This window comes from Pseudophryne corroboree, chromosome 7 (genome assembly GCF_028390025.1).
Source record: "Pseudophryne corroboree isolate aPseCor3 chromosome 7, aPseCor3.hap2, whole genome shotgun sequence".
Classification (NCBI taxonomy): domain Eukaryota; kingdom Metazoa; phylum Chordata; class Amphibia; order Anura; family Myobatrachidae; genus Pseudophryne; species Pseudophryne corroboree.
In genome coordinates this window covers 491,767,995-491,785,233 of record NC_086450.1, presented here as the reverse complement: position 1 = coordinate 491,785,233, position 17,239 = coordinate 491,767,995, and the positions used below count along the sequence as shown (strand labels likewise).

Sequence of the window (17,239 nt, the reverse complement as noted above, 5' to 3'; positions counted from 1 at the left end):
GGGCAGAGCTGCGGACTCGTCCCCAGTTTCTCCCTAAGGTGGTGTCAGCGTTTCACCTGAACCAGCTTATTGTGGTACCTGTGGCTACTAGGGACTTGGAGGACTCCTAGTTGCTATTTGTTGTCAGGGCCCTGAAAATATCGGTTTCCAGGACGGCTGGAGTCAGGAAAACTGACTTGCTGTTATCCTGTATGCACCCGACAAACTGGGTGCTCTTGCTTCTAAGCAGACGATTGCTAGTTGGATGAGTAGTACAATTCAGCTTGCACATTCTGTGGCAGGCCTGCCACAGCCAAAATATGTAAATGCCCATTCCACAAGGAAGGTGGGCTCATCCTGGGCGGCTGCCCGAGGGGTCTCGGCATTACAACTCTGCCGAGCAGCTACGTGGTCGGGGGGAGAACACGTTTGTAAAATTCTACAAATTTGATACCCTGGCTAAAGAGGACCTGGTGTTCTCTCATTCGGTGCTGCAGAGTCATCCGCACTCTCCCGCCCGTTTGGGAGCTTTGGTATAATCCCCATGGTCCTGACGGAGTCCCCAGCATCCACTAGGACGTTAGAGAAAATAAGATTTTACTTACCGATAAATCTATTTCTCGTAGTCCGTAGTGGATGCTGGGCGCCCATCCCAAGTGCGGATTGTCTGCAATACTTGTACATAGTTATTGGTACAAAAATCGGGTTATTATTGTTGTGAGCCATCTTTTCAGAGGCTCCGCTGTTATCATGCTGTTAACTGGGTTCAGATCACAGGTTGTACAGTGTAATTGGTGTGGCTGGTATGAGTCTTACCCGGGATTCAAGATCCTTCCTTATTGTGTACGCTCGTCCGGGCACAGTATCCTAACTGAGGCTTGGAGGAGGGTCATAGGGGGAGGAGCCAGTGCACACCACCTGATCCTAAAGTTTTTACTTTTGTGCCCTGTCTCCTGCGGAGCCGCTATTCCCCATGGTCCTGACGGAGTCCCCAGCATCCACTACGGACTACGAGAAATAGATTTATCGGTAAGTAAAATCTTATTTTTCATGTTTTTTTTTTTTTGGGGGGGGGTGTATGTTGACATAGGTTGACATGGACACCGTATAAGTGTACCACATCCCCTCGGGAACGGTGCCTCACTGCGCTCGCCATGCTTCTTCGGGCACGGTGCCTCACTACGCTTGGCACACTATTATATTCCCACTCCAGGTCCACTGGGATGGTAAAGTATAAACAAGTTGGTTTTAATGAAGAAAAATCATGAAAAACTCATGTCGACTTTTTGACCTGTCGACATTTTAAATATCGGTATTTTGGGCTTGTTGGGATGTTAAATGTCAGTATTTTGACCATGTCGGTATTTTGACCATGTTGGTATTTTAACCATCGGTCAATGGGTTGTCGGTATTTTGATTGTAAGTAAATTGACCACATCCCTTACAGATAGTATTGAATCATTACACTTAGCTCTTGCTTCAGCAGAGCTTACAATCTACAGTATATTTTCTACCACGTGGACATGCACAAGGACAGATTTTCTCAAAGGCAGTCCTCAAGGCACCCCAACAGTCCAGGTTTTAGGTATATCCATGGCTCAGCACAGACTGAGGTGCTAAATAGGTCACCTGTGGCCAGGCATGGATAAGCTTAATAACCTGGACCGTTGGGGTTCCTTGAGGACCGTGTATTGGGATCCTCTGTAGTGTGCTCTAAGTGGTGTCAATGAAATGGCAGTCAGAAGCTTATGGGTTGCTATGGGAACTTTCTCCATTGTATCTCTCGAAAAGGTTTGAGACCTCTCACCCTATATATCTGAGGGATACCTCCTTACTTTCTAGCAGCTCTGTCATTGGATATTACGGGCTTCGTCTCATAGCCACCAGTTGCGGCGTACGGTTACCTGATACACTTTGTGAAACGGTATCATAGCTAATGATGCAATCTTCTCCCCTCTCCGTCCCCTCAGACCAACTGCCACTCTCATTGCCCCACTGATCCTGACAGCTATTGGTTCTCGCTCTGCCCCCCTTTCCTGCTCCGCATAAGAGGACTATACCCCATGGCTCCAGCTACCCGAAATGTAATGCAATCTCAGCAGCAGTGTCCTGTAGCTATAGTAACTTCTCCCTCCAAGTCAAACGCCGAATGGTAACCTGTAAATGAGCCCCTCTGAGCACATGAGCGAATATCATTGTTTCTTAACCCTCTCACTGCTGGCGGGGGAGCGGCATCGGCGTGTGTGCACACATGTCTACCATCAGCGGTAGACCTATTGACTGTAGACCTTTTTAGTATAGATCTAATGATCCGCACCCGTTCTATTTAACTCCCCTGTCTGCAATCCCCGTTTCTGCCACCGATGCCGCCACTCAGCAGCCAGTGCGCGGGTGAAAGTCCTGGCTCGCCACGCGCTGGCTCTGTAATACTGCTGTCCACTGTCACCAATGCAGTTTTGTTTTTAATACCAATGTTGCACCAACATGCCTCCACAAGTGTCCCCTTTAAACACAGCATGGGGTCCGTGTGGGCATTTAATGGTGTGCCACTGCAGGAGTGGGGTGCCACATACTGACCGGCTCTTCTATAACAGCAGGAACTATGGGCACAGAACAGGGACAATGGGGGAGATGCTCCCTTCAGGGCTTAGAGCCCGGCGGCAACGGTCTCCGTTGTCTCCGGAAGTCCCACCCCTGCATACAATGCAATAAGGGGCACAGTTTAGAGCCTTAGCAGTTAAGCAGGCATGCAGTTACACAGTTCGGTTCCTTTGTTAGTTTAGCGAGCAGTAAGTGACAGAAGTAATAAGAGTTCAATTAACCTTATTATTACTAAAATAATGTGAAAAGGGGGTTTTCTGTTTTGACACACTTTTCACATTATTTTAGTATCACTCCAATGTATTAAAGGGCATGTGGAAGAGTTTTCATGAAAAACTGTTCCAAACTCTTTAATTGTATTTTTTTTTTGGTTTGTTTTTTTGTAACCCACATTGCATTCCCCATACTTATGCGATCTGGGCGGATTTACAAAAACAAAACATAAAAAAGCACTGCAGTGTGGCCTGTGATATTAATGCCAGCTCGGGCTGGTGGATGCGCAGGGCAGCACTGCAATCTGCAGCCTTTGCCCAGCTTTCTCTGTCCCCCTGGCATAGAAAGCTGTGCGTGACCCGGCTATGTGTGTCCGATCACACAAGCTGATCAAAGCACTCCGGGCCTTCCGCCGTTGCTAACCATCAGATGTCTGTACTGCTACCCGGTGAGACACCGCGCCGCGGCTCCGATCAGCCTCCCTCCTGTCAATGCCGTGCAGCCGCAGCCCCAACCAATTCTCTCCTCCCAACCAGCTCCAATGCCTCCCACTCAGCCGCTCTCTCTCAGGGCTATGCCCCACTCACCCCACCCGTTCTCTCATCAGCTCTGCTTCCCTCTCCAAAACTCTCCTGCGGAGAGATAACTCCACCTTTTTACAGTTTCTGTTCTCTAGGCCACGCCCCCCAGTTCAGTAGTCAACCAACTGTCCTCCTGCTCTGTGGACACTGCTGCTCCACTCCCCTGGGCCCTAGTGCTTTTGGTGTTGGTGCTGCTGCTGAAATAACATTGGGGGGGGGGGGGGCAATGCCACAAAGCAGTAAAGAAATTCCCCCCAAAAGAGAAAGAGATGTGACGACCCCGTAGAAGTCCTGGGTGTAGTGTGTGCAGTGCACACGGGGCCCACATCACACACCCCGCACCCATTATTTTTAATATTTACCCCACCAGAGTCCCATGGAGCAGCAGCAGGCTGCATGAATCACTGGGAAAATGGTGCTATGCCATTTTCCGGGTTTTCGTTCACGCATGCGCAGTAGAAAAATCACTGGGAAAATGTCCAACGCACCTTTTTCTCAAAGAGATTTGCGCATGTGCTGTAGACTCTGGGAAAGCAGTAGGGACCTTAGTGCCCAGAGCTAAATGTTACCGGCTAGAGAGGTTGAGGGCCCAGGTGGAGTCTGCACATAGGCCTCCCCCCTGGCCCTTACTAGATGGAGCACCCCTGTATAATGACATAATTGGAGAGATGTAACGAGCTAAAGCAAAACTAGGTCTGGTGCATTTAATATTCTAACTGTTTGAAAGGGTAGCAGTTAATTTACAGATGGACACAATACCGACAGCCATTGACCGACAGTCAAAATACCGACCTTCATTGTGCCAACATGTTAAAAATGCCGACATAGTCAGAACGCCGGCATTTGAAATGCCAACATGTCCAAATGTCGACATAAGTTTGACAAAAATCACGCCGTAAATGTCGACATACATTGACATGGACACCATGTAAGTGTTCCGCGTCCCCTTGAATGCAGCATGGCCCTTGCTGGTAATTTCCGCCATGCACGCAGTTCCGACGGATGATGTCGCTGACAGTTTACGGGAGCATGCATCGACACAGTGCATACACACTAGACAATATTGTGAACGATGTGCTGCAAGCGGGCACATCGTCCACAATATCGTCTGGTGTGTACCAAGCGTAAGTGTATATTTGTTTGTTGGGCTATAACTGATGCATAATAAAAGGGGTAATTATACAGTACCTGAATTCTGAGAGCAGGCTACGGGTAGTGTGTAATAATAAACACTAAACACAATCTGCCTATATACATGGAGGCAATAAAAAGCTTAGGCTGTAACACCGTCTACTGCCAGGGACATTTTAACAAGTGGGCGGCCCATGTGCAGCGTCCCCCGCATACATACAGTATCTACTGTCACATAGGAGGGCACACCCTGACAGACGATCTGCACCCAGTGTGGGGCCGGTACAGGTTTCTGGGGTGTGACCAATGTTTGCCTCTAAAGGCGTTCAAAGTGAACGTCTTTGCAGATTTGGACACAGGCCTGTCCACCAGCGAAGGCCTTCTAGCAGTATTTGCATAAAGCTGCACATGCTGAACCAGCAAAGGACGCGGACACATGGACACGAAGTATCCGACCTTTGAGTGCAGTTTTATCTGCGCTGGTAACTGATGTATTTTTATTCAGCAGCAATGGAAAAACCCCACATTCTAGGTGGAGGAAACCCCACTTCCATCAAGCATCCCATTGTGTGTACGTATTATGACAACCGTTTGTCAGAGTAATTTGTACGCCCTTGTCCCTGAGGTAAAAACTCTGCTGTATAAGCTTCTGATTGTTCTGTATCAGGCGGCCTCCAACGATAATACATCCTCTCCCAGAATGTTGTGCGGAGCCTGCGGCGTTCCATGTGACTCTCAGCGCTGTCCTATGTGCTTTCTACGTGTGCAGGTTGGTTGTTGTCGACACTTCTGGCCGGGAGAAAGTCCTTTTCCCTGTAAATGACGTATCCTGTGTGGAGCAGCCCCATAAATCCTCTCACTTGGCCCTGAAATGCCGCAGATGAAGAAGAGATAATTGTTCTCTCCGTGTTACGTGCCAAGCACAACCTGTGCCATCCTAAGAAATGTGCCATAATTATCTGCAATTAAATAATTTGTGACTTAAACACTAAAGTAAACATTGGAACATCCATTGCCTTCTCAGAGATGTTTGTGTTTTCACTGAGCGACACAAAGTCTGTAATAATCCCTAAGACTTACACAGTTGTGTCCCGCAGTTTTCTAACGCCAGATGCGAGGATCAGAAGAAGACAAATTAGCCCCCCAGGTGAGACGGCCTGTCTGATTGGTTGGGAAAAGGCCGACTGACTCTGCCCGGGGCAATCGGACTATTCCTCTGGATCAATTTCTCCAGCTGTCTTGTTATATACAGATGGGTCCACGGTTATCTTGACTTGTTTTCTGCGCCTAGGCACAACATGACTTATTAGCATAAACCCTTCATCTATTGTTCTCAACTGCAATACAATACAGAGAACAATACAGCAGGGGATTAAGTCATTACAGCAGGGTATTAAGTCCGACTGGCCAGTCTCAGTTAATCCTATTAAAGGTCAAAATAAATGTGGACCCATCTATAAGTGCTGAATACAAAAGAACACTTTTGTTTAGCGTATATATGGAAAATTTTTCATTATGTAGCAGGTTAGTTATGTCTGTCATGTGATAAGCAATGAAGGCCAATAGCGATAGCTGGGGCAACAGATTCAAGAGCAGAAGGACGCAGTCTCTTTGGGGCAAAAAAGGGTTCTGATGGGCAAAAGAAGAGATTCTAGAGAAGAGGAGAACGCGGTATGGTGGGTGGCATCAAGGCTACACATGGCGAGAGGGGCTTTAGGGAAGGAGAGAGGCGAGAGCGGTGGAAAGATGGTTGTCGGACAGAGGGAAAGGGGAGCTGTTGAAGTCAGAAGCAGCACAGAGGTGGGAAAAGAACAGATCAAGGGAGTGACCACTCTGGGTGGGAAAGGAAATTCACTAAGCGAGACCAAGGGAGGAGGAGAAGGAGACAAGTCTGGAGGCAGAACGGTTAGAAGAATTGTCAATCGTTATAGTAAAGTCCCCCAAAATGAGAGTGGGAAGGATGGAAGTGTGAAACTAAGGAATCCAGGCTGCAAGATTATCAAGGCCTTGGGAGTCCGGCCTGGGGAGTGGTAAGTGACTGCCAAACAGTGGTGGGCCTGGTGGAAATGGCAGAGTGGACTTCGAAGATAAAGAATACGAGGGGAGGGTGCAGATGGAATAACCCTGAGAGTGCAGTGGGGACAATGAACGATTCTCACCCTACTGACTTGCTGCCACTCAGATCTGGGTGCGGGAGAAGTACAGCCCGCCAAAAGAGAGAGCGGCACAAGTGATGGTGTCGGTGGAGGAAAACCAGCTTGCAGTGTAGTAGGCACCTACAGTCCCTCTGGTTACTGGTTTCTCCAGGCTACGTACCTCAACGACCTATATAACCGAGTTGTCAGCTGCAATAACATTGTTAATCCCGCTGGAGGGTTTTGTAACAAATATTGGGGACTATATACTAAGCCTTGGAGAGAGATGGATGTGTGTGGCACCATCTGTATCATCTGTCTCTTGCCAAGATGCAAGCTCCGATAAGAAACTGCACTCATGGAAGAGTAGGAGATGTTCCCTGCAGCACAAGATATATAAGTCTTGGTGTTGCCTACTATCATTATTATGTGACTTCATCACCATTTTAGTAGAAAACTGTTAAATACGTTGATATTGGATTTCTCCTCCCCACAGGATGTGGAAAACCTCTGGTGACCGATCGCATTATGGGGGGACAGAACGCGCAGGCTGGCCAGTGGCCCTGGCAAGTGAGCTTACGCCTTAATAAGAAGCACTTCTGTGGTGGATCCCTCATCAGTAATTCATGGGTTGTGTCAGCCGCTCATTGTGTCACACAAGAGTAAGTAATGGTAAAGCAGTATCTGAGTATTTAGGGGGAGGGGGCTTGTCTTGGGGATGTGCGTGCCCCAGTATGACCCATTTCATGTAGGACTAAATGCTCTCTACCTGGACTTCCCTCTTACTTTATGATTGCAATCACCTGTGCTGATACACCTTTCTTACCAATTAAATGGTTCACCACAGGTGATGCCAATCCTATATGAAGAGGGAAGTCCAGGAGCAGAACAATTTGTCTCTCCTGGAATGGGTCATGTTGGGAGGTATGCACAATTAATATACAACCCCATTCTCCCCGTGGGCCCCCTGACGTAACTGCCCCAAAAACCCTCAAGGCTTTATCCGGCCCCGGTGACCCCCACTCATTGGCTTCCTGCCTCAGCCTAATGCCACAGCAGCAGTATAACGTAAGTAGATATTGATTTATTATTGTCCTTGTTCTCTTTCCAGCACCGGGGCGAGCACCTCCACGCTTACCGTCGCCCTTGGGGCCTATCAGCTATCCAATATAAACTCTCATGAGATTATTCTTCCCGTGAAAAGCATCATTAAGAATTCTAACTACGCTACAACAGGGTCCCTGGGTGACATCAGTCTCATCGAGCTGGCCACGCCCGTGAACTACACGACTTACATCCTCCCGGTCTGTCTACCGACCGTCAATGTGGACTTTCCTATGGGCCTGTACTGCTGGGTTACCGGCTGGGGGAACACGCAATACGGCCGTATGTATTCCCCAAATATGATATTTATGTTCTGTATGTGCCCTGTTTATAAATGTAGCGCCCTCCCGTAGCTGGAGGTTCTTTGGCCGCCATTGTTCCTGGGAATGGAGTCTAGCATATGAATATGGCAGTGGTCGGAGCTCCGGTTGGAGAGAGATATATTGACCCTAGTGGGCTGGACCTTGTCAATGCCAATCGCAACCCTATTGCCCTATACTCAGCAGATGCCGGGAAGGCACCAGTTTTTGGAAGAGCTGTCCCAGCACATGAAGGATGGTCAATGATAAAAAGTTTTTTTTTTACAAGGGTAATCGCTGCTCTCTATGATATATGGAGCCCTTAGTCCACCTCTAATATTGAGTATTCTTCAGCCGTATATTTATTAATTTATTTGTATGAATCCATTCATCGGACGAAATCGCTTCAGGCTTCTATTTCAGTTCATGTTGGCGCTTTGTAATAATAAATAACCTGTTAGGCGCTGGGATGCTAACCCCAAATATGTGCCCACTTAAAGGGAAGATATACCCCTCCTCTCTGCCAGCACACAGCTGTATTTTAGGACCTTTTGTCAATTTGATCACCCCCCAAATTGCATCACACCCCTCACCCTTTATGTGTCACATGTCATAAGTCACATCCCAGAACTATTGTATTTTGAGACGTTATTTATTATGGGGAAAGGAAGGCAAGTAACGAAACTGTACTGAATGTGAGATCAGCACACAGGCCTACAAGCAACATCTAGAAACTAGTCAAAGTCACTACTGAAAATCATCTATCTCATATCTATCTATCTATCTATCTATCTATCTATCTATCTATCTTCTATTTATCTACTGTCTGTCTGTCTATCTATCCATCTATCTACCTATCTCATATCTATCTATCTATCTATCTATCTATCTATCTATCTATCTATCTACCTATCTCATATCTATCTATCTATCTATCTATCTATCTATCTATCTATCTATCTATCTCTCTCATATCTATCTATCTATCTATCTCTCTCATATCTATCTATCTATCTATCTATCTATCTATCTATCTATCTATCTATCTATCTATCTATCTATCTATCTATCACGCAATATATTTATAGTGAACCAGGCAGGGGATGGAATAGTCACAGATTTTGTACATTACAGTAAACCGCTCTCATAGGTGATATATTTTTTAATTTAGACCCTTTTAGTGGAATTCTGTGATCATAAAAATATCTGTCTCAAAATAAGTTGACGTGCTCCATTAATGCTTCTATATAAAAGGTTTGCATTCCGCCAACTGATGGGCGTTGTGAGTCTGAGCAAAGTCACCAATAATTGTGATGCCGAGCCACTGTATGACCCCACTGCTGCATATGTGGGGTCACAGAACCTAATGCATGTTGTACGCAAGGGCCGATTGTTCACGCAAAGGAGCGATTATCAGCAGATTGCGCATGTGCTGCGGTTGCAATGTGCATGTGTCATGGTGCCGCTGCGATCCCGCTCGCACTGAGGATTTAACGGAGACGTGAGTGACAGGAGGTGACTGTTTGGAGGTGTTAATGGGCAGTGGTTGGAAAAACGCAGACGTCTCATGGGCGTGTATCTGCTGCAAGCTCGTACGTACAAACACATGGCGCCTGCGGCAATTATCCACTGAAATCTGACTTTCCATATTTATTTATTTTTTTGCAATTTTTTCATCTTCTTTTTTGATTCATTTTAGTGTTTTGTGTTTCTGCTGTCTCCTCTTTTTTATTGTGCACATTTCTGCATGGGCAATGTATACTTTTATGGCGTTTATTGCGGGTATGGCGCAACACCCAAGCCAATGAATTGACCTTTTGCATGTTTTACCAACTGCTTTTGGCATCTTTCCTTCTCCTATACTAACCCTATGTATACATTTATCTATACACACCGCTGAATATCTGTGTTGTGCGGTAGCGACATTTAATCTGCTTCCGCTGATAGGGACACTTATGAGGCCCCAGCTGACACGTTTGGTAACTTTCCTTCTTCTTTCAGTAAATCTCCCGAATCCTCAGACTCTGCAGGAAGCGAAGATCCCGCTGATAGATACACCGACCTGCGACGCACTATATCACATTAACGCCGACAAACCCAGCAGTCAGCCGATCGTCCTGAATGACACTATCTGCGCAGGATATAAGCTGGGTGGCACGGACTCCTGTCAGGTGAGTGTTACTGTAACATGTGATACAAACATACATCCGGCAATTCCATGGAAATATGGACATAGAGCCTACATTGTTAATGTCGGCACAGGTACAAGGTGTCGGCGTTGGTAATCAGGTGATGGGCTCTATTCTGCTAGTACAGGTAAATAAGTGTGACGTGTGTGACATACAGTATTGCTTAATTTTAGGGCTCTTTACGCTATCAGTGTTCACTGAATGGAAACAATATTTCGTGCGGCTTCCATTCATTTCCATACAAAGCAATGAAAATATAGGTGTTTGATTAAATGGGATCCGGTCAACCGTAGATTTTCCCGTTGTCATGGTTACTGCAAATGCATTCAAAACAGTGACACATTTGACATCCCAGATCTTATCTGCTGCGTAAAGGTACGTCACCCGGCTGTGCTGGTTGGTCGGACATTTCAATTAGTAAGAGCCATTGGAATGAAAAGACCAGAAATACGTAATAAACAACTTTACTTTTCTGTTAAATCGATGACAAAATAAATCCGCAATGCCTGTGCCCACCCTATAACAGTGGTCTATGGTTGTCTGGCTGGTGTACTTCACTGTCATTGGGAAAAGTCTGATCTGGCCATAGGCATATGCAAACTAGGCAATTGCCTATGGCATTTGATATGCCATGGGGCATCAGCAGCTTCGGCTGATTAAAATGATATGCGGCATGCCTATATTCTGTGTGTAGCATTTCATATGCAGATACAGCCACAGTCTCACACAGTATATAGGCATGCTGCATATCAGTTTAATCAGCAGAAGCTGCTTGTACATCCTAGCCACATACCCATGCAAATAAGATGCATTTTCATAAAAAAAAGGTGCCCGACATTAGCATTGAGGCAAGAATTATGAGGACACATCTGTATCCAAGCATAGGCAGAGGTCACAGTGTTAGTGGCAGTGTGAGTGCTGTGTGCATGTGAGTGGGTTGGTTGTGCAGTAGTGTGCGGAATATGTGTAAGGAGCATTATGTGTTTCATGTAAAAATGCATTAATAATGTGCAACATATGTGTAAGGGCCACTATGTGTGTCATTATGTGTTTATGGGCATTAATAATGTGCAGCATATGTGTAACAGGGTACTACTGTATGTGTGTCATTATGTGTATAAGGTAGAGATGAGCGGGTTCGGTTTCTTTGAATCCGAACCCGCACGAACTTCACTTTTTTTTTCACGGGTCCGAGCGACTCGGATCTTCCCGCCTTGCTCGGTTAACCCGAGCGCGCCCGAACGTCATCATGACGCTGTCGGATTCTCGCGAGACTCGGATTCTATATAAGGAGCCGCGCGTCGCCGCCATTTTCACACGTGCATTGAGATTGATAGGGAGAGGACGTGGCTGGCGTCCTCTCCATTTAGATTAGATTTAGAAGAGAGAGAGAGATTGCTGTGATACTGTAGATTAGAAGAGAGTGCAGACAGAGTTTAGTGACTGACGACCACAGTGACCAGTGACCACCAGAGACAGTGCAGTTGTTTGTTTTATTTAATATATCCGTTCTCTGCCTGAAAAAAACGATACACAGTCACAGTGACTCAGTCTGTGTGCACTGCTCAGCCCAGTGTGCTGCACATCAATGTATTGTATATAAAGCTTATAATTGTGGGGGAGACTGGGGAGCACTGCAGGTTGTTATAGCAGGAGCCAGGAGTACATGATAAATAATATTATATTAAAATTAAACAGTGCACACTTTTGCTGCAGGAGTGCCACTGCCAGTGTGACTAGTGGTGACCAGTGCCTGACCACCAGTATATTAGTAGTATTGTATACTATCTCTTTATCAACCAGTCTATATTAGCAGCAGACACAGTACAGTGCGGTAGTTCACGGCTGTGGCTACCTCTGTGTCGGCACTCGGCAGGCAGTCCGTCCATCCATAATTGTATTATAATATATACCACCTAACCGTGTTTTTTTTTTCATTCTTTATACCGTCGTCATACTAGTTGTTACGAGTATACTACTATCTCTTTATCAACCAGTGTACAGTGCGGTAGTTCACGGCTGTGGCTACCTCTGTGTCGGCACTCGGCAGGCAGTCCGTCCAACCATAATTGTATTATATACCACCTAACCGTGGTTTTTTTTTCATTCTTTATACCGTCGTCATACTAGTTGTTACGAGTATACTACTATCTCTTTATCAACCAGTGTACAGTGCGGTAGTTCACGGCTGTGGCTACCTCTGTGTCGGCACTCGGCAGGCAGTCCGTCCATCCATAATTGTATTATAATATATACCACCTAACCGTGTTTTTTTTTTCATTCTTTATACCGTCGTCATACTAGTTGTTACGAGTATACTACTATCTCTTTATCAACCAGTGTACAGTGCGGTAGTTCACGGCTGTGGCTACCTCTGTGTCGGCACTCGGCAGGCAGTCCGTTTATCCATAATTGTATTATAATATATACCACCTAACCGTGGTTTTTTTTTCATTCTTTATACCGTCGTCATACTAGTTGTTACGAGTATACTACTATCTCTTTATCAACCAGTGTACAGTGCGGTAGTTCACGGCTGTGGCTACCTCTGTGTCGGCACTCGGCAGGCAGTCCGTCCAACCATAATTGTATTATAATATATACCACCTAACCGTGGTTTTTTTTTCATTCTTTATACCGTCGTCATACTAGTTGTTACGAGTATACTACTATCTCTTTATCAACCAGTGTACAGTGCGGTAGTTCACGGCTGTGGCTACCTCTGTGTCGGCACTCGGCAGGCAGTCCGTCCAACCATAATTGTATTATATACCACCTAACCGTGGTTTTTTTTTCATTCTTTATACCGTCGTCATACTAGTTGTTACGAGTATACTACTATCTCTTTATCAACCAGTGTACAGTGCGGTAGTTCACGGCTGTGGCTACCTCTGTGTCGGCACTCGGCAGGCAGTCCGTCCATCCATAATTGTATTATATACCACCTAACCGTGGTTTTTTTATACCACCTAACCGTGGCAGTCCGTCCATGTGCTGATTGGGGAGGGTTTTTTGGAAGGGACATCCTGCGTGACACTGCAGTGCCACTCCTAGATGTGCCCGGTGTTTGTGTCGGCCACTAGGGTCGCTAATCTTACTCACACAGCTACCTCATTGCGCCTCTTTTTTTCTTTGCGTCATGTGCTGTTTGGGGAGGGTTTTTTGGAAGGGACATCCTGCGTGACACTGCAGTGCCACTCCTAGATGTGCCCGGTGTTTGTGTCGGCCACTAGGGTCGCTAATCTTACTCACACAGTCAGCTACCTCATTGCGCCTCTTTTTTTCTTTGCGTCATGTGCTGTTTGGGGAGGGTTTTTTGGAAGGGCCATCCTGCGTGACACTGCAGTGCCACTCCTAGATGGGCCCGGTGTTTGTGTCGGCCACTAGGGTCGCTAATCTTACTCACACAGCTACCTCATTGCGCCTCTTTTTTTCTTTGCATCATGTGCTGTTTGGGGAGGGTTTTTTGGAAGGGACATCCTGCGTGACACTGCAGTGCCACTCCTAGATGGGCCCGGTGTTTGTGTCGGCCACTAGGGTCGCTTATCTTACTCACACAGCGACCTCGGTGCAAATTTTAGGACTAAAAATAATATTGTGAGGTGTGAGGTATTCAGAATAGACTGAAAATGAGTGTAAATTATGGTTTTTGAGGTTAATAATACTTTGGGATCAAAATGACCCCCAAATTCTATGATTTAAGCTGTTTTTTAGTGTTTTTGGAAAAAAACACCCGAATCCAAAACACACCCGAATCCGACAAAAATAATTCGGTGAGGTTTTGCCAAAACGCGTTCGAACCCAAAACACGGCCGCGGAACCGAACCCAAAACCAAAACACAAAACCCGAAAAATTTCAGGCGCTCATCTCTAGTATAAGGGCATTAATAATGTGCGGCATATGTGTAAGAGACATTGGCCCTCATTCCGAGTTGATCGGTCGCAAGGCGAATTTAGCAGAGTTACACACGCTAAGCCGCCGCCTACTGGGAGTGAATCTTAGCTTCTTAAAATTGCGACCGATGTATTCGCAATATTGCGATTACTAACTACTTAGCAGTTTCAGAGTAGCTCCAGACTTACTCTGCCTGTGCGATCAGTTCAGTGCTTGTCGTTCCTGGTTGACGTCACAAACACACCCAGCGTTCGGCCAGGCACTCCCACCGTTTCCCCGGCCACTCCTGCGTTTTTTCCGGAAACGGTAGCGTTTTCAGCCACACGCCCCTGAAACGCCGTGTTTCCGCCCAGTAACACCCATTTCCTGTCAATCACATTACGATCGCCGGAGCGATGAAAAAGCCGTGAGTAAAAATACTTTCTTCATAGTAAAGTTACTTGGCGCAGTCGCAGTGCGAACATTGCGCATGCGTACTAAGCGGATTTTCACTGCGATGCGATAAAAAATACCGAGCGAACAACTCGGAATGAGGGCCATTATGTGTAAAAGGGCATTAATAAAGGTTGTCATAATGTGTAAGACGCATTATGTTTATAAGGACATTAATAATGTGTCTCATATGTGTAAGGGGCATTACGGTGTGGAATTATGTGTATAAATGCATTACTAATGTGTGGCATTATGTGTATAAGGTGCTCTACTATGTGGCGTTGCATATAGAAAGGGCACTATTGTGTCGTCCAATGTGAATAAAGACCAATAGGGTGTGGTGTAATGTGAATAAGGAGCAATTCAGTGTGATGTAATGTGAATAAGGAGCTCTACTGTGAGGAGTAACGTTTATAAGGTAAAGTGATACTACTGTGGGATGTAATATGAATTATGGACACTATCGCATGATCAAATGTGAATAAAGTTGCACTACTGTGTGGTGTAATTGGAATTGGGGTTACTATTGTGTGGCCATGCCCCTTGCCAGCAAACACACCCCTTTTTGGGCTGTGCGCCAAATGTGCGAACTGTTCCTATTTAAAATATAGGGGGTACAAACACCAAAATAAGGACTGCTGTGGGTGAGGGGTGATGGTGCTGGGAAACAGGTGCAAGGTTAGAGGTGGAACCAGCGGTGGTGCTAGGGGGCACCAGCCAAAATCTTGCTTAGGGCATCATATTGGTTAGGGCCGGCTCTGGGTAAAGTAACATGTCTCACTCCTTCTGCGGTCATCTAATTTATGTACTTTATGTTCTTTACCATTACAGGGAGACTCTGGAGGTCCCTTGGTATGTTCTCAGAATGGACAGTGGTTCTTGGCTGGATTAGTGAGTTGGGGAGATGGCTGCGGGATGTTAAACCGCCCTGGAGTTTATACCCGGCTGACTTACTATCAGGACTGGATTGTGAAGAATGCTCCAGAAGCTGCAGAGAATATTATGAATGTAACGTTCACGGGAGTGATAAACCCTGAGGCCTATCTGTCCACTAAAGTCCCCAGCAGCGCCATTCGTGTTTCCCACATATTCCCCGTCACGTGGATAATAGTTCTATTTATCAGCTTGTAACGCTGTCACAGCATGTGATTAAAGGATTGAGCAATCAAATCTGTCTCATTGGTTATGAAGGCTCTTTTGTGGACCGAAGCGGAGAAAACCCATCTGTAGTGGCTGATCCACCATACATCTCATGAAGCAAGGCCAAGACCCTGTGCTTTGTGCATAGGTAACCAGTGTCCGACCACGCGCTATGACACGTGTAATGTTGGGCAAATGACACAATATCTCTGTGTGTGCGATGTAAATAAAGGTTCTTTTAGAAATCCATCGTTTCATTATCAAGCATGTTTTAAAATGCCTTGAAAAAGCTGTTTACAGTGAAACGCGTGCGTCGGGGGCATGTCCGCTGCTATGTCTACACCAAATGTTTCATGGTTCATTAATGTGCTGCTTGAACTGTTTGACAACAGATAATTGTAATTGTTTCATCGCTTCGGTGGTCTGGGAGGGGCCAGGCTGCCCCCGGACACTGCTGTGCTGCACTGCTGGCTTCTACACTGTGACAGGAGCTGGGTGCAGCACGTAATGTTACAGTGCAGCACACAGCTCCTGCCACTGAGCAGGAGCCGGCATTTTGGTGTCACCCCTTGGTGGATGACGCCTGGGTGCGGCTCCCTGCACCCCCCTTGTGACACCACTGATCACAGCTAGTCGCAGTACACCCTTTTGTTTCAAAAACTGTGCAGGAAATGGGAAAACTGAATACTCCAGTAAGGTATGGATGAGGTGGGCTATCTTTTAGGGTATGTGCCGAACATGGGTGCCATCTTGAAATCAGCCATCTTGAATCTAAGTCAGTTTTTTCAAACGGAAAGGGGGTCGTGTAACATGTCAAACAACATCAGAATTTGCTGAAAAGTGTATTGCTGCAAACAGATTTGAGATAGCAGCTATGGGTCAAGAGTTACAATACTTTTTTGTTGCAGGTACCTGAAGATTGCTTTGACAAAAGAGGAGAGAATTGAGGTCATTTTGATGTCTGGAGAACGAACGTTGTATGCTGTGTTGTGGGCTCTTCACGAAGGATGCCAAAACCATTGTTCAGGTTGTCTCGCCAGTAGCACTTTTTGGACGACCACTTCGTGACTTGTCAGCCACAGTCCTAGTTTCTCGGAATTTGGAAATTAGGCACCTGACAGTGTTATGTGAAATTGTAGGTCTTTCTGGGTGCTGGTTGTTAAAATCTGCAGCTATGACACGGAAACTTCGTTATCTAGACATCAAAATGACCTCAATTCTCTCTTCTTTTGTCAAAGCCATCTTCAGTTACCTTCTACAAATAAAGTGTTGTAACTTTTGAACCATAAATGCTATTTCCAATCTGTTTGCAGCAATACACGTTTCAGTAAATTCTGATGTTGTTTGACCGGTTACACGACCCCCTTTCCATTTGAAAAAACTGACTTAGATTCAAGGTAGCCGATTTCAGGATGGCGTCCATGTTTGGTACATACCCTATAAGATAGTCCACCTCACCCATACCTTACTGGAGTATTTAGCTTTCCCATTTCCTGCACAGTTTTTGAAACAAAAGGGTGTACTGCGACACATTATTAGA

The 17,239-nt window shown here is 46.0% G+C and overlaps 1 protein-coding gene across 3 annotated transcripts in view; it reads left to right on the top strand.

The window, feature by feature from the left end:
- Positions 1 to 15,729, top strand: part of LOC134945710 (serine protease 33-like) — a 167,269-nt gene extending 151,540 nt beyond the window's left edge. For all 3 annotated transcript variants that reach the window (XM_063935161.1, XM_063935160.1, XM_063935162.1), the window contains 4 exons: positions 7,137 to 7,302; positions 7,752 to 8,026; positions 10,045 to 10,214; positions 15,391 to 15,729. In XM_063935161.1, the coding sequence (XP_063791231.1) occupies positions 7,169 to 7,302; positions 7,752 to 8,026; positions 10,045 to 10,214; positions 15,391 to 15,690 (879 nt within the window). In that variant the 5' untranslated portion in view covers positions 7,137 to 7,168 and the 3' untranslated portion in view covers positions 15,691 to 15,729. The remainder of the gene's footprint in view (positions 1 to 7,136; positions 7,303 to 7,751; positions 8,027 to 10,044; positions 10,215 to 15,390) is intronic.
- Positions 15,730 to 17,239: the final 1,510 nt, after the last annotated feature.